At 41.8% G+C, this 18,257-nt stretch overlaps 1 protein-coding gene across 1 annotated transcript; it reads left to right on the top strand.

The window, feature by feature from the left end:
* The first annotated feature begins 214 nt into the window (after positions 1-214).
* Positions 215-15,574, top strand: etfb (electron transfer flavoprotein subunit beta). Its single transcript, XM_067237669.1, has 6 exons — positions 215-343; positions 6,443-6,601; positions 14,179-14,337; positions 14,474-14,536; positions 15,007-15,165; positions 15,248-15,574. Exons 1-6 carry the CDS (start codon positions 290-292, stop codon positions 15,416-15,418), a joined length of 765 nt encoding a protein of 254 aa, XP_067093770.1. The 5' UTR covers positions 215-289; the 3' UTR covers positions 15,419-15,574.
* Positions 15,575-18,257: the final 2,683 nt, after the last annotated feature.

The following is an 18,257-nucleotide window of genomic DNA, read 5'->3' as shown; positions in this document are numbered from 1 at the left end:
TTGAACAATTGTTCAAAATACACTAAATCATCTGACATTGTCATAAAATAACGTGATAGAAACTTGAAACAGTACAATGACAGCTCCAAGCTACGTCCTGCAATTGTCACAAAAAATTTACGAAAAGCAATCAAGAGAACCAAATGTTGATAAAATATATCAGTATACCAGGAGGTGGCAGTAGCAAAACGACGAGATGTATACCACGAATAAACCAAACACAAGAAGAAGAAGGAAAAGTTAGCTAGCTGTGTAACCAATTTGTGAAACAAGAATCGCCAACTCAACAATGTCGAAGCGCGTCCTTGTTGGAGTTAAACGTGTGATTGACTATGCTGTCAAGGTACTTGTATTATTATTGAAATAATCAAACATATTATTGTAATTTGGAAAATATTCATTTGCTGGCTAGTAACACATTGGTGAGCAACAAGCAAGCATGCTAACTAGTGACTTACTTGATTTAGCAAGACTAGTTGAATAGTGCTTGTTCTTTTGTCAATTGGTAGCTAGAAAGCTAGCAAACTTGCATATTCGCAAATAATTCACCTGTACACAGGCTTGCAAGTCAACATACTAGCCTGTGGGAAAAGACCAAGGTCATTACAAAGTTGAACAAACCCTTTTGTACGGAGGTCAAACATACTGCCATAGTTAACTAGGCTTGTGAGCTCTACGTTCACCTTGCACTCTTTGTTAGAGGAGAGCCTTTTTTATTGTCAAACTTGTTTTGATCCCAGACTGCTTTTGTGGAGGTGTTTTTAAATGGAAAAAACTTAGCCTAGTGCTATCTGCTTGTCAAAAAGGAACAGCAACATCTTCAGTGTTTCACACAGGTTTTTGTGAGACTATGGTGGTGAACCTCCACCACTCTAGTAGGGGGTCCGGGGGCATGCTCCACCGGAAGAAAATTGGGTGCGTTTTAAAGTTAAATCCATCAATCTGGTGCACTTTGAGAGATGGACTGCTTGTGTGAATTTTTTACATTGTTTGCGCTGTTGCTCAGCAAGTATCGTGTTGTGGTGTAGGAGGACGGATCGATAAGCGCATCATACATTTAAGTCATTTAAGCTAAGACTTGCATGTACAGTACATAATGTCACATTAAATAATGTATTTAAATTCCAACTTGTGTGGTGCGCTGCTGTATATCAGTTGTAAAAACAACCAACACAAGCACACCCCACAATTTCCCCAGAAATGGTACCCTCTCTAGTTACATTAATAACGGCATTGCAGGTCGATTTAAGGTGTGCCCCAACATTTTCTGATTGCGCTCCTAAAATTCAGTCAGGGGCTACTGTGCGCCTAGTAAAAAAAGTTAGTCTGGAGCCCTGCACCATGGGGCTAAAAAGCATCTTCCTTTAGGGTTAAGCGTATTTTGATCGTAGCCTATTGTCTGGGTTCACAGTGAAGATCTAAGTATTAATTTGTAAGATGTAGTTTCATAAGGGGCTGTGGTATCGTGGTAAATTTGGCTATTGCCTCAAGACAACCCCAAATACGTGATTAACCTACAAATTTGGGTATTTTCTGGCGTGCCCACGGTAACCAGTTGTTTTCGATGAACCCATACAAAATGTTGCCTGAATGCCAATACATTTGTGACTGAAAGCTCCTTTTCTCCATGAGCCTGAATAGCTTGCGTTGTATAGCAACGGACCAACAATCATCAGAATGGGTTTTTATTCGCCATGAAAGTTTGCACAGACAAGGAATTTACTTTGGTCGAAAGATACCGACCGAGGCAGCCATTATCGGCACCCCCTTAAAATTTCAGCAGAAACATGAGAGAAAAAGTCAACCCCCAGACTATGCTCCTAGAGGAGTACAGTGTGGGAACAGGAAAACACCTCAGCATATAGGAACATACATTGTACAACATTACAGAACTCATAACATGCACAAGACAATACGATAGAAGCTAAGCAGGGAAGGGAGGGGGAAGGGAGGGAGAGAAATGCGAAGCAGGCGAGAGCAAAAAAAGAAACTGTTTTATTTATTTTCGTAGTCTACAGCAGCAAATATTAGATGCGAAAATCGCCAATAATGTTGAATGTTGTGTGAATTTGTGACGAATCTGGTGATAGAGGCCAACGGCAGTTGCTGCTGTTAGGTGAACGCACAGCTCACATGCTTACGGAAACCATGTAGTCTAGAAACCAGGGCGATAACACCGGGTGTCCAGCACCTGTGCTAGGGGGCTAACTGTACCTGTATGGAGGGTGACGAGTGCATGCAATGTAGACAAGCTTTGCCCACAATGTCCGTGTCGTCTCTGCCTTTTTATCATTGCCCAGACAGCATTTACATCTGTGCCAGATCCGTTTTCGAATCAGCAGATTCGTGCAGCAGTCGCACTCACTATGCAAATCTGCACCAAATTTGCGCCAGACCTCTATAGCAATTCTGGCTGTGACATTCCCGTCCGGCGGTTGCGGCGCCGATCCAGGGCAGCTGCGCAGACGCGCCACAACTGAATCGAGGCCGCCCGGCGGGTGTGGGCCGGATCAGAGCCATATACAAATATGGTAACAAATATTTTTCTATGGCTCTGGGCCGGATCCGCAGGAGCTGCGCAGACCAAACGCGCCACAACTGAATCGAGTCCGCCCGGCGGGTGTGGGCTGGATCCGCGGGAGCTGCGCAGACCAAACGCGCCACAACTGAATCGAGTCCGCCCGGCGGGTGTGGGCCGGATCCGCAGGAGCTGCGCAGACCAGACGTGCCACTACTAACGGAACGCTTTTCCCCCTGCATAAACCTGCCACTCTATCTGACTGCAGAGTGGAAGACCGCAGGCTGCACCGTCTTTGTGATTGTTGTGATTTGTGATTGTTGGTAAGTGCATTATTAGTAGGCCTAAGTAAAAATGTTATTAGGTAAGTAATTGGTGTTGATAGTCATGTTAGTCTGTTAAATATTTATATTAAACATAAAAGTTTACAAACTTAGTTTACACCACATTATTCTGACAACCTCAGACGTAGGCTACGTGCTAGACAAGCTAGTAGCATAGCTATGGTTAGCTGGTACAGTAGGTTCTTTTAAACATCCACAACTAATGTGAACAGAAGGCCAAAACGGTTATCGTTGCTTATTATTTACCAAAATTGCTAAATATAATGTCCATTGTATGTTAGCTGCAACATCGTAGCCATGTTAGCGCTAGCCACTATACCCACTCTTTTGTCTGTAGCTAGCTTAGCTGCTAGTACTACACTGCGGTGATCGCTGCTAGCTACTGCTAGCGCCCACTTCTCACGTCCAAATACATTAACTAGTTCGGACGTCAGTACCATATCCAAAGTCTCACTGTATTGAACACATATATTCTTCAACATCAACACACTATGAAATGAAATTTAACTGAACTGGTGCATATTCCCGTAACAGATGTTTTTTTATGCTGTAATGTTCTCTTTTGCCTGTTTAAAATAAAAATAAAACGTTTGAAAATTACAAATTGCGTGGGTATTTGTTTGGCCCTTAATTGTCTGATAGCCTAAGTATGAATGACAGACCAGGGCCAGATGAGCCCTTGATGTGAGTCGCGGATCCAACCTGATCCAAATCTGGCCCAAACACATTTTGCTGTCTGGGTGGTATCATTTTTATAATTTGTATCAATGGGAGTGATGGCGGCACTGTTTACTGTCGTGTAACTGCCCCGCAGCAATTTTAGAATAGGAGAACAGGCTATAAACTTTTATTTTTTTAATATAAGTTAAACTGTTTGTGCTAACAGACTTTTGATGTTTCACTACACGCTCACCATACAAAGTAGTCGATTTAGACATTATGTTGTTGCATATAGTGTAATGGTGTGACTGTAATGTAAAGCAGACTTGTACACACGTAATGAATTAGTAACAAATTATTTTACTCAGAGTAACTGAATTTAAGCGTGCACATGAGCCACCATTGTAGACTTGTGCTAATGCACATGCATTAGCACAAGTCTACAACAAGTAGTCTAAATCGACTACTTGTGAGACGTCAAAAGTATGGTTGGAGTCTGTGAGCACAAACAGTTTAACTAGCCTATAGACCCTATGTGTGACGGCCTGCGGAAACCCTTCACATCGTGAACATTTTACTTTCTGGGTATTATACATATTTGGAATCTACAAACTCTACTGGATACAAATTTGTTTACATCACTCAGATATCTTTATCACAACTGAAGTTACATCATTTTAAAGTAGACCTGTGTCGATAAGGGAGAAAATCCTTTTGTTCGTAATCAGGTTGTGAATGTAAACGTCAGTTTAAGTATAGGCTACATTAATAACTTCTCAGCAAGTTATTTTTATGTTTAACAGCCTGACTTCATTGATCAGTTGTTAGGGGCTGCTGCAGCAAAAGAGTAGGCAAACTGAGTATTTGATTTGACATGGCTTGAAAATCTTGCTAGCTGACATGTCCAAAAACTGTTTGAAATGAACAGTTTTTCATAAGTAATCATATAATCATATACTTTTTGTACATTACAATGAAGTTTAGGGTGTTAACTATACAAAACATCAAAAATCTCAATTTTGACAGAAAACGATTTTCAAACTTTTATGGCTTATAGCCAACAATGAGCGGCCGCGACATCCACGGGTTTCTGCAGGCCGCTACACATATTTCAAAAGTAAAAGTTTATAGCCTGTTCTATTTTAAAATGGCCGCTGGGCAGTTACATGACAGTAAACAAAAGCTGCAAGACACCCAATGCAACTGCCACGAGTCACTTGCGTACCACCAGAGTATAGGTATGTTCGACATCATGCAGCGCCAGCGGCGCCGCCAGCCAGCCAGCTTCCTTACTTTGTTTGCTAAGGGCTTTTGTGCAACGCTGTAACTAACTTTGCTAAGGGCTTTTGTGCAACGCTGTAACTAACTTTAAGGAGCCCTTAGCAAACAAAGTTTAATTTAAGGGAAGTATACGACCAAGATAAAGAGAAAACCTTAAATACTTAAGTGAACATTTTAGGAAACCTTAACTCTGATTTTAAGGAAAATGTTAACTCAAGGTGTTTTGTGCAACCGGCCCCATGTTTTTAGGATTCCTCCACCAGGAGGGTTTAACCATTACCCTTTGCAGTGTACATTTTTTACTAGTTTGCAATTTTGATGGTGAGCTATCAACAGCTGGCTGTTGGTGTGGAAAAGAAACACCGATATTGACTGGTTTTTACTTATTCTTGCTAATTCATATTTATTTTTGGTGGTAGCCTTTTCAACTAATGTCAGATTTCTCTTCCGTCTTTTAACTGAGAAATCAGGAACTGGATTTGTTGCCTGCTGTTTCTCCGCCATTCTTGTGCCTCTAGCTCAGTTGTTTACAATACCTCTGCCTAGCCTGATTGAAAACTACAGTAACGCGCATTGAGTGAAGGGGCAGAGTGTGCGCAGGTAGGTAGACAGACAGACAGACAGGTAGCCCGTCCAATCATTAGTACTGGCCCGGCTTAATGATTGGTTGTACAGTCTTGCGATGTCTCAAATGTCGGATGGATTTTATGTTACCGTCAAACCTTTACATGTATTGGTTGCTATCAAGATGTGAAGTTTATATAGGCAAATATAACCAAAAGTGCTACTCAACAACCTTGCCTACACCGCCTTTAATGCTATTGTAAGCTATTGAGTTTGTGGGATTCGGGAAACAAATGCCCTAGGTTGTGGGTATTGACACAAGTCAATGTGAAAGGTGAAATTGATTTAGTTGTTTTTGCCTTAGGATAGATAAAAAACAGCAACTTTGAAACAACGTTATATCAACCTAAAATCGATGTGCACGTTCCATTTAGACATCGTAACACAACGTTAATCCAACTAATGCCAGTTGCCAGTTCGATTCCCGGTCATGCCAACTGACGTTGTGTCCTTGGGCAAGGCACTTCAACCTACTTGCCTCGGGGGAATGTCCCTGTACTTACTGTAAGTCGCTCTGGATAAGAGCGTCTGCTAAATGACTAAATGTATAATGTAAATGTATAATGCTTGTTTTTGTAAGAACAATGGTGATTAGTGCTTAGTGGAGCTCAGCTCAACACTGTGATATGTATTTCTCGCTAGATCCATAGTGCCAACTCAACATGTCTGAAAGGTATCCATCACGAAAACATGGTGGCAAATGACTTTTAGCGATCCCAAAGCGCTCATCCAAACACCAACCGCTGCACCCGCAAAATTACAACTTTGCACAGTGCCGGTTTTCAAGTTAATCATTCTACTAAAATCCCACAATAAAATGTACACACACACACTCCTTGCACAATAGTATAGATAAGTAAATGTGAAGGGATGGGGAAAAAGTGAATGGATCTAAATACTTCAAGTAGTCAATACACATACATTCTTGTTTCTTCATGCACTCCCTCTCTGTGACCCTGTGTCATCTGTTTTTTCGTCTCCCAATGACAGTTAACTGTCCCCTTCCTTTACGCAGATCCGTGTGAAGCCGGACCACAGCGGTGTGGTAACTGATGGTGTGAAACACTCCATGAACCCCTTCTGTGAGATTGCTGTGGAGGAGGCTGTCAAGCTGAAGGAGAAGAAGCTTATTAAGGAAGTGGTAGCTGTCAGCTGTGGCCCTCAGCAAGTTCAAGTGAGTAAAGGGCTGTGCGATATAGCTGAAAAATGTATCACAATAGAATGTATTTATAGTGTTGCCATAAAAGGTCTCCGCATCTTTTCAGAGAGCCAATTGCGACTTCTGGTGAGTTTTTGGGCAACAGTGGTAGACTGACACACAGAAACAGCCAATTCGGAGAAAAATAAAATGCACATGAATTATTTTAACTCAAAACTGGAAAAAATGCTATTTACAAGCGCGTTTGGAACTGTAGATGTTGTACCGAACGGTTCAATATTATATAGAAAATTGTGGCATCCGTAATAATACTGTGTGTGTGTGTGTGTGTGGGCTGGACGGTAAAAGCGGTATAGAGATATACCGGTATGCATTTGGCCTATAGTATGAATTTTGACTATACCACGCTAACCGTGGAAGAGCCTTCCAGAAATACGCAAACATTGCAAGCAATCTTTCGCATCCTCATATCCAGTACTGCACAGATGGAGGGGAACATCGCAGTGTTTCCCACAGAATTAGAGTATTTGTGGTGTAAGGCAGGGCGGAGTCAACATTAGGGTCTGTGAAAGAATTTGAGGGTTCGAAAGTAATTTGATTTACAATGGTTTTTATGTCTTGTTAAGGAACATCCTGAGGCTAGCTTACAGTTGGCAGAAAAGGTGTTAGGTCAAGAGGGGGTGAAGGATTTAGAGGTATGTCTGTTTGACCTAAGGCTTCTGAACCACCCCCTGTAGGACTGTAGATCCTGGGGGATGGGTGGAGCATCTTATACGGCTTTCTATCTAAGATTCTTGATACAATGGAGATTAGTTTGACCAGGGGGGTCCTCTGGAGACATGAAGTCTGGGTGGCTTAAGATATTTATGACCTGAAGGGGAATTTGGAGACATACAGTAAGGTGCTAATAAAGCAGCTGTTTGATCTTTGACTGTAGAGACCTTTTGCTGTAGAGGCCTTTTGTAGTTTACAATCCATTGTGGAGAAGAGTGAGGTCATTGTTTGTAATCATTAACTCTTGTTTAGAATGACCCCACAAAGGACTGTTGACCGTTTTGGATTGTCAACTTCTGGAGTTTTATGACTTCCTGACTTGGAGAGAAATGCAGCATGAGAGTTCTTATCACCTGGGGGGAAGGACCTTTGGGACATCAGGTTCTGAAGCTGTGTTGTTTCAACTGTGAATGTAATGTCTTAGGAGAATGAGACTGACATTTATATTGATTGAATGTTGTTTCGAAATGACCAGATGTAGTGAATATATAAGACCAGCGTTTTTCCTGCATAGAGAAAATTTTGTTGTGCGCCAAAGCCATTTTCCCGAGCCCCAATGACAAATCCCGAGCGCCAAAGGCAAAAAAAAGTCAGCAAAAAAAGAAGCTGTGTTCATCACGCATGCAATGCATGTCAGCGAATATGTTCTCAATAGTATGTTTCAAGTAGGCTACAGCCGAACCCTTGTTCTGTTTTGAGCAATAGTAATCGAGTTGATAAGCGTGTCTTCTTGTCTGATCAATACGCAACTGTGAGGTGCGCGAATGGACAACGTGGCCACTAAACTGTCGTTCCGCTGCGAGGGCCAGCCCGACGTGCACGAATACACCTGTACAAATGCAAATGAAATTTCCACTCAAAATGCTGACAAAAGTTTGATTTACGATTTCAAACGCAGCCTCCATTGGTATTCTTAATCTGGAATGATAATATATAGTGCAGTGTTTACTCTATGGCTACATTTCTGCCGCGACGGTATCAGAAATCAGGCTGTACAACGTTTTAGGCCGTCTATCAGCAGTGATTGTTAAGAGTGCATGTCGGACGCAATTGCACGGACACGCGCTTCACACCGCAGTTGAGATTGCGTGTGTGCGTCCTTGAGAACTGTAAGTCGTATAACTTATGTTGTCAGTTCATTTAAGCCTGTTATTGTATAAGTCTATAGTTCTTGCAAATTTAAATCAAGTTAACTGGTGATTTTTGTTGTTTGTATTCTTCCCCTGCTAGCTAAATTGCACATGTCTGTTGATTCGATAGCGATTGCTGCCCTTGCTCAGGTTTGTATTTTAGGTTCATTATTATGCTGAAGTAGTTTAAATTAATAAAAAGTGGGTTTATTGTTAATATTTGCTACAGAATGCTTAGCCTATCAAGATCAAATGAAGCAGACAGTGTACATGCTTCAGAGTTGCCTACCTTAATCGATAGGCTAGGCTACTGACCATTTACAATAAGTTGTTACGTCAATTATTAATTGGATAATAAGAAAATAAGATTTTTTTTTTGAGCACCTAAGACCCATTTTGACCCAGGAAAAACCCTGAAGACTGGCTGTGTAATTGAGATGGGATCACTCTGCCAAACGACATTCAGTAATACGTGTCCTCCGGTAGATTGGTCACAGAGTACTTTGTTTTGTGCTTTAATATCGAATAAAGAATTTGTATTAATCCGGCAATCATAACAATCCAAGTATACAGTGTCTTCAGAAAGTTTCCCTGACAGGTCTTAGCCCAAACCTAGGTCCGAGTATCGTTTTGATGTTTGTGTAAATAAAGACCTCAACAAGTAATGCTAGCACGCACAGCACTTTTTAGCATTAATTTGAGTGCAAAACCTTTTTTGAGCTTTATGTAATATAAACATTACATTTACAATATGAGTCCAACATTATGTTGGACTCATATTGTTATATTTGCTGAATGTATTGAACTATGAATATTATTATATTTAACTTGAATGTATCAGTTTTGGACAAATTTGTGCAGAGAATTATGATTCTAATGCCCAATCCCAATGTCCCCCCCTAAGCCCTGAAACCCTCACAGACTTACTCAAGTGATTGAGTACAAGAGGGGCTGCAAGGGCTCAAAATGCTTTAAATTGGAATGGGACAGCACTTTGCTGCATTATGGGCAAAATAGTAATGTTGTTGGATCAAATCTGATGAAAACAGTTCTGGCTATATTAACCATCAGTGAGCTTTGTTTTTAAACTTACGTTTAAAAAAAACTACTTTTATTTCTAACAATTTTTACGTCAGGGTTGGTTGGTCTTTCCACGTATGCTTGTTTGTTTACCGTTCATCTTCTTGTCGTATGAGGCCCCGTTTACACGGAGGAAAAACGCATATATTTTCATGCGGTTTGGCCTTTCATTTACACGAAAACTGAGGTTTTATCACGGAAAACGATCATTTTCTAAAAACTCAAAGTGGAGATTTCTGAAAACTCTGTTTTTGTGTTGGCGTGTGCACAAGGTTAAACAGAGTTTTAGGTTCTCAAATGTCACACTATGCGACTAAAAATGCATCACGTCATGTGAGCGTCCTGTTTGTAGTAATAGGTGTGTTCGACTTCTCATGCAGCACCGGCGGCGCCGACAGCCGGCTGCCTTGCAGTTGAGAATGCCATTGGCTGCTTCAAGCCAATGGCGCTGCATGAAGTCGAACGCACCTATTGTAATGGGGTCATTTATTTGTGAATCGCGTTACATTTATTTGTGAATCATCCAAACAAATGAACCTCGCACAATATTTACTATTGAAAGGAAAAGGAAGTTGATCGTGTTATCCGTAGTTGTTGTTGATTTTGAGAATTCTGATTGGTTTGCATGGCTTTATCCTTCTCGTTACACTGCCTCCTACAGGTTTGGCATAGTTATGATAGCGCTCGGGGGCGTATTTATGCGGGTTAATGTAAACAGAAACATTTTTTAAAACGATCTTGTGTGTACAACGTTATTTTTGAAAACGGGAGGGGCAGAAATATTTGTTTCTGTAAATACCCGGCTATGTGTAAACGTGGCCTGAGGCTGGTTTTCTGGGATTTTTTTCTTGCTTCCGGTCTTCCCCTGCAAAAATGCAGACTAATGAAAAGGGTGCATAAAGGCTTCAATGAAATATTTTTTTAAATATTTAAATATATATGCTTCAATTTCTAATTGTGGCGGGCCGCCACAAATAAATCAATGTATGGGAAACACTGCATCGTTTTCGTACTTTATCGTTCAGTTTTATACGACACAACTTCCGATGTTTACAGACTTAAATGTCAAAAAAGCAAGAGTGTAACTATGAGAGCAAATATGCCCGGTTTGTTAGAATTGTGAAATGTTTACTGTAGGCCAACAGAATGGAGTATTTAGCCACAAAATAATTTGTTATAGCGACCTTACTTCAAATATTGAACTAAGTTTATCCCATAAACTTATTGTTGAGAGGTACATATTAGCTCTTATTCCTGGCAAAGCACTGCAAAAGTTGGAAAAATTCAACTCATGCGACACACGACCTGAACAAGTTCTACTGTAGATTTGAAAGACAATTGGACAGTCCTGAACTACCCTTTCCCACCCATGAGGCCTCCCCCCTCTACAGTGACGACTCTCTCCATTCAGGAGGGTGAAGTTAACAGACTTTTCAAGAGGCAGAACCCTCGCAAAGCAGCTGGGCCGGACTCTGTCTCTCCTGCCACCCTCAAGCACTGCGCTGACCAGCTGTCTCCGGTGTTTACCAACATCTTTAACACCTCCCTGGAGACATGCCATGTGCCAGCCTGTCTCAAGTCCTCCACCATCATCCCTGTGCCCAAAAAGCCAAGGCCACCAGGACTCAATGACTACAGACCCGTCGCCCTGACCTTTGTGGTAATGAAGTCTTTTGAGCGCCTTGTGCTGGCACACCTCAAATCCATCACAGACCCTTTCCTGGACCCACTGCAGTTTGCCTACAGAGCCAACAGATCTGTGGATGACACCGTTAACATGGCCCTCCACTTCACCCTACAGCACCTGGACTCCCCAGTATCCTACGCCAGGATCCTGTCTGTGGACTTCAGCTCTGCCTTCAACACCATCATCCCCGCCCTGCTTCAGGACAAGCTCTCCCAGCTGAACGTGCCCGACTCCACCTGCCGGTGGATCACAGACTTCCTGTCTGACAGGAAGCAATGCGTTAAGCTGGGGACACAAGTCTTTTACTCCCGGTCCATCAGCACCGGATCTCCTCAGGGCTGCGTCCTTTCCCCTCTGCTCTTCTCCCTGTACACCAACAGCTGCACCTCCAGTCATCCGTCTGTCAAACTTCTGAAGTTTGCGGACGACACCACCCTCATTGGGCTCATCTCTGACGGGGACGAGTCTGATTACAGGTGGGAAGCTGACAACCTGGTGACCTGGTGCAGCCATAACAACTTAGAGCTCAATGCTCTTAAGACAGTGGAGATGGTTGTGGACTTCAGGAAGAATACAGCCCCACTCACCCCCATCACCCTGTGCGACTCCCCAGTCAACACTCTGGAGTCCTTCCGCTTCCTGGGCACCATCCTCTCCCAGGACCTCAAGTGGGAACTGAACATCAGCTCCTTCACCAAAAAAGCACAACAGAGGATGTACTTCCTACGGCAGCTGAAGAAATTCAACCTGCCAAAGACAATGATGGTGCACTTCTAGACAACCATCATTGAGTCCATCCTCACCTCTTCTATCACCATCTGGTACGCTGCTGCCACTGCCAAGGACAAGAGCAGACTGCAGCGTATCATCCGCACTGCTGAGAAGGTGATCGGCTGCAATGTGCCTGCCCTCAAGGACCTGCACACCTCGAGGACCCTGAGGCGAGCGAGGAAGATTGTGGCTGACTCCTCCCACCCTGGTCACTCCCTGTTTCAGTCACTCTCCTCCGGCAGAAGGCTGCGGTCCATCAGGACCAATACCACACGCCACAAAAACAGTTTATTCCCTTCCGCTGTTGGCCTCTTCAACAAGGCCAAGGGTTCACACTGACTTCATGACTCAATGCCCTTAAAACACACAGCTTTTTGCACTGCACAATACAATCTTGTACCATTTGTATTTCTTGTAATATTTGTATTTTTTGTATATTTATATTGTAAATTACTGCAACTTATATTTTATTTTATTATATAGTTTATTTTAATCTAATTCCACTTAGTATTGCTAGTTATGTACCCTTAGTATAGTTAGTCCTCATATTTAAATTTTAGATTCCTATATGTTTAATGTTTGCACCTTCCTGCCAAAGCAAATTCCTTGTCTGTGCAAACTTTCATGGCGAATAAAACCCATTCTGATTCTGAACTCGGTGAACGTAACTTCAGTAAAGAAAATAAATTCCAACAGCAAATATTCCTTTACTTAACCCTTGTGCTGCCTTCGGGTCACATGACCCAAAGGTTCATAACGAACCATCGTTGTTTTTACCCAATACAAAAACAAATAAAAAAAATATTTTAACCTTCGCAATGTGGGGGGTCTGAGACAGCCCAACGGTTAAAAGAAAATGCTTCACTTTGTTTTTGTATGCGGTAAAGTTGTCACAATACGATGGTGGGTCAGAATGATGGATGGGTCAGAATGACCCGAAGATAACACAAGGGTTAAGCTATGTGTTAAAATATTCTTGTGTATTGTCAGAGTCTATTTATGCCCCAACATTTTGAAGGAAATAAACACTAGAGGAAACACTGCAGTCATAACATTATGACCACTGACAGGAAAAGCATGAGGATTTGGGCTACTTTGACAAGGGCCAAATTGTGATGTCTATATGACTGGGTCAGAGCATCTCCAAAACTGTAGCTGTGTACTGTGGGGTGTTCTTGGTCTGCAGCGGTCATTACCTAACAAAACTGGTCCCAGGAAGGAAAAGCGGTAAACCGGTAGGTAAACGACAGGGCCATGGGCTCATTGATGCACATGGGGAGCGAAGGCTGGAGGTACTGTAGCTCAAATTGCTGAAAAGGTTTATTCTGGTTCTGATAGAAAAGTATCAGAACACAAAGTGCATCGCAGTTTGTTGCGTATGGGGCTGCGTAGCTGGAGACCTGTTAGGTTGACCCGTCAATTGCCGAAAGCGCCTACAATGGGCACGTGAGCATCAGAAATGGACCACGGAACAATGTAAGAAGGTGAACTGGTCTGATGAATCACGTTTTCTTTTACATCATTTAGATGGCTGGGTGCATCACTTCTCAGGGAACACATGGCACCAGGATTCACAATGGGAAGAAGGCAAGCCGGCAGAGGCAGTGCGATGCTTTGGGAAATGTTCTGCTGGGAAACCTCAGTTAAAACTAACCAACAAGAGCAACAAGTCCCTAAGTAAGAGTCATTGTGTTCCTGGAGGAAGCTAACATCAGGTCCAGCAAATCATTCCTAAGTACCGTTGTACACCGTTGCGTCTTAAGCCTTTTCTTGAAGGTGGGGAGACAGTCAGTGTCTCTGATGGAGGTGGGGAGTTGATTCCACCATTGGGGGGCCAGACAGGAGAAGAGCTTGGGTTGGGAGCGGGCGCTCTTGAGAGGTGGGACCACCAGACGGTTGTCAGAAGACGACCGTAGGTGGCGGGTGGGGGTGTAAGGCTGGAGGAGACAATTGATGTAGTCGGGAGCAGTCCCGTTCACTGCTCGTCCCGTTCACTGCCCGTTCACCTGCTTTTAGGCAGGTGGTCATATGTTATGACTGATTGGTGTAAGGGGAACCTACACAATATTAGGCAGGCGTGTGTGTTTTTGTAAGTGTGTATATATAATGTTGTCATAGTACAAAAAATGTCTATTGTCTATTATATGCAGGAAACTATCCGTACTGCCCTGGCCATGGGGGCGGACCGGGGGATACATGTTGAAGTTACTGGGAATGACTACGAGACACTGGGCCCCCTACAGGTGTCTAAGATCTTTGCTGCCCTGGCTAAGAAAGAAAACGCTCAACTTGTCATCCTAGGAAAACAGGTGAGAGATGCTAGGAAGTAGCTATGTGTTCCTACCAGATTTGTCCACACAATTTCTCTTTTTTTACATGGACCAATCACGTTACTTTCATTTCCACATGACAATATATTCTGTTCATATGTTGTTTTCCTGCCAGGCAATTGATGATGACTGTAACCAGACAGGTCAGATGACTGCTGCCTTACTGGACTGGCCTCAGGTCAGTGTTGTCCGATTGGCTGTTTTAGCTTTCATCAGCAATATTCATGAAGTGAATTGAGAGCAGGAGGATTTTAGTAAATAGAAGAGGTTAATTTACTCAAATCAATGATAAATCATCATTGAATAAATCATTTGTATAAACTTATGACCATTGCCATCATTTTGAATCAGAATTAGCTTTTTAGGTGAGAATGAAACAATAAGATGTGAATATGTACATTTGTAGGCCAATTTGAAGGCAGTTTGAATAGGAGGCACAATTGCGGAAGTAGTGGTGTTTCCAAGCAACAGATTACATTCTTCCGTTATGTCATGACATGACTTACAGATGCAAATGCATGAGAAACAATGGAAAGGTTCTCTAAGATGTTTTGTGAATGGGAATGACCTTGCCAGAGAATGTAAACAGAAGGTTTTTTAGAGCGTGTTATCAGAGGGTGGATAAGGACCGTCATTCTGACATTACAGGGCACTTTTGCGTCTGAGGTGGCACTGGATGGAGACAAGGTCAAGGTGGTGAGGGAGATTGATGGTGGACTGGAGACCATCAAAATCAATATGCCAGCAGTAGTGACCGCAGACCTTCGACTCAACACCCCCAGATATGCCACCCTTCCCAACATCATGGTAAATAACCTATTAAATGCACACAAACACCTAGGATTGACTCTTCTCATCCCTCATGTGCCTTTATGTTCCTTCTTTGCAGAAAGCAAAAAAGAAGAAGATTGCCAATGTGAAACCATCAGACCTGGGCGTGGACCTGACTTCACGGGTGGAGGTGGTGAGGGTGGATGAGCCACCACAGAGACAGGCGGGGGTTAAGGTGGACACGGTTGATGACCTAGTGGGCAAACTGAAAGAATCGGGGAGGATATAAACAGCATAGGCACACATTGAGGAGTGAGTGTCTAGCCTGTCCACATGGAGATACAGTTAAGTCCATAAATATTTGGACAGTGACACACTTTTCATAATTTTGTCTCTGTACGCCACCACAATGGATTTACAATTAAAGAACCAAGATGCAATTAAAGTACAAACTTTCAGCTTTATTTCAAGGCGTTGAACAAAAATATTGTATGAAACGTTAAGGAATTGCCAAAAATATATACACAGTCCTCTTATTTCAGGGGCAAGTAATTGGACACATTAACACAATCATAAAGGAAATGTTAATTTGTCAAACTTGATGATGAATCATGACTTCCCATCATTCTATTACAGGTCGATCTTAGTTTCATCTGTCCAAAGAATGCTGTTGCAGAACTGGACTGACTTTTTAAAAGATTTTTGGCAAAATCTGGCCTTCCTATTCTTAAGACTTATTGGGTGTGCTTTGCCTTCGGCAAGGGCACAACCTGTCTCACATATATATTATTATTGCTTGTGGCGTTCAAGCCTCTTTGCTTGAACGCCACAAGCAAAGAGGCCAGGGTGATAACTATTTACTCATTTTACTTTGTGATGTGAAACACAATTATGAAATGTAATGTACAATATTAGCTGATATTATTAAGGAAGTAGGCCCACATCTACTTTTGGAAACGGTAGTCTACTATTTCACTGAAGCATTAGCATCATGACATTAGCCTCTGTTGCCCGGGCAACACATACTACAGTGGTCTATGATGCATCTGTTTTCAATCTTTAAAATAAACATTCCTCACAAATACATTTTCGTTGTAGGATTTATTATGACATTACATTACAAGTAAACGATTTGTGGGTGAAATTATCATTACCTGTGGTTTCAAACCAGTGTTGCTCACTGCAATGCTGTAGCCTACGCGAGACACTACAAAAACATCTACACATGTTCGGCACTCCCCTTACTCAAAAGTCTTTCAATAGTTGAAACAATCTGACTACTAACCTGAACTTCATTGCCACAGCCTAAACTTTGTCAATCTGTTGATGAAAATAATTAATTTCAGCCTAAACCGTACAACGGAACGTTAAATCGAATTCAACCAACGCAATCGCTACCAAGACGAACACAGCAGTAGTCTAGTACTGTACTGTAGTAGTACAATTTACCGGGGCAGCTTCTCCACACAGGGCTATATCGCATTTTGTGTTGTTACTGACAATGATCGCTACCAGTGAGCTTTTTATGAATGAGCGATTTTCCACTAAATAAATGTCAAGTTTATTTACGTTTTTGGGGGCATATTTTCAGTTAGCAGATGGTACTGTTTGAATCGCGATTCCATCTTCTACTGCCGGGTAACGTCGTAGAATAATCTCCAAAGGGGGTTCTTTATTAATGAATGAATGCTAATGAGTAGGCTAAATGCCTGAAAATATCATGAGAAGGGAAAAACTTAAGATGACGTTTAAGTCATAGAGATTAGGTCAATTTATACACCGGTCTGCCAAATTTATTCGTTTTGATTCAACGTTGAGGCTGCCTCTTGCAGGGGAAATGAGAAGACATCTATTTCATTCTACACTTCACTCGTATTTTCAGTTGTAAATGAGCAGCAAAAAAAAATGCTTTTAAATCTATGTAATCTTTATAAATAATAATTATTCATTTTTATATAAAATATACAGAAATATCAGTTGTAAAAATGTCATTCAAAAACGGACCCCTGTGCAACCGACGCAAGCAAGCACACCCTACAATTTCCCCAGAAATTGTACCCTCTCTAGTTAGGATTCCTCCGTAAGGAGGAAACCTATTGTTATTGTTAGTTTTATTAGGATTCCTCCGTAAGGAGGAAACCTATTGTTATTGTTAGTTTTATTATTAGGATTCCTCCGTAAGGAGGAAACCTATTGTTATTGTTAGTTTTATTATTATTATTATTATTATTATTATTCTAGTTCCATGGGAGTCAATGGCAGCCCCTAGAACCCTTGGATAACTTTTTGTGAAATTTGGCACACTCATTAAGGACAGTTCCTTCTATACCTACACCAAGTTTCATGTATCCCATCAGACCACTCTAGCGCCACCAATGGGTCAAAGTTGGACTTGTGTTTACACACGCAACTTTTGAACCGTATGCCTTATTTTCAAAAATTAGGTACCATTGGATTCCCTGGATCAAGACGAGTTCAACGCACCCTATGACGTAAATTTCCGGTTATATAGATTTTCCGCTATTTCCGGTTGTATCAAAAACCTTTGAAAGCCTACTCCTCCTACAATTTTTGTCATATCTTCTTCAAAATGACCAGAGATGATCTTCAGACCAAGCCTCACAAAAGTTATCCCATGGCGTTTTGATTTTCTAAACCGTTTGTCCGGCACAGCCAATCAAAATCAGCAAAAAAGTAACCAAACAGGAACTTGGGTCAAATCTCAGCAAATCTTTGAGATATCAACACTAAACTTGGTATATCGGTGGACGACACTACAACATGTTACCATGTGCAAAGGCAACTTCATATCTCAAAAAATGATTGATATAAAGCAAATCGAATTTATCGCTAACGCTAAAATAATGCTTTACACATCCGCCGGTCAAAAACTGATACTTTGATTCAATCACAAGTTCATATGAAGACTCTTGAGAATGTTTAGTACACAAATCTGAGGAAAAGTTGACTGTAACATGAAAAGTCGATTTGTGGTGAATATTTGAAACATGCATGCTTTTCAAATTGCTAACGAAATTTTCAATGAAATGTCTCCCCTGCTCTTCAGCGCGCGCGTGCTCCACATTCTCACACACTCAGCCTTTCCCTTGACACACGCGCGGGCTTGG

This window comes from Osmerus mordax, chromosome 6, assembly GCF_038355195.1.
Source record: "Osmerus mordax isolate fOsmMor3 chromosome 6, fOsmMor3.pri, whole genome shotgun sequence".
In the NCBI taxonomy this organism is placed as follows: Eukaryota; Metazoa; Chordata; class Actinopteri; order Osmeriformes; family Osmeridae; genus Osmerus; species Osmerus mordax.
This window is presented reverse-complemented; position numbering and strand designations above follow the sequence as displayed.

What these genes read in the sequence shown, in the direction of transcription:
- etfb (XM_067237669.1), top strand. Translation starts at nt 290, where the DNA reads ATGTCGAAGCGCGTCCTTGTTGGAGTTAAACGTGTGATTGACTATGCT. An exon ending in TTGTCATCCTAGGAAAACAG is followed by an intron (nt 14,338 to 14,473) that starts GTGAGAGATGCT and finishes TTTTCCTGCCAG; the next exon opens with GCAATTGATGATGACTGTAA. An exon ending in CCACCCTTCCCAACATCATG is followed by an intron (nt 15,166 to 15,247) that starts GTAAATAACCTA and finishes CCTTCTTTGCAG; the next exon opens with AAAGCAAAAAAGAAGAAGAT.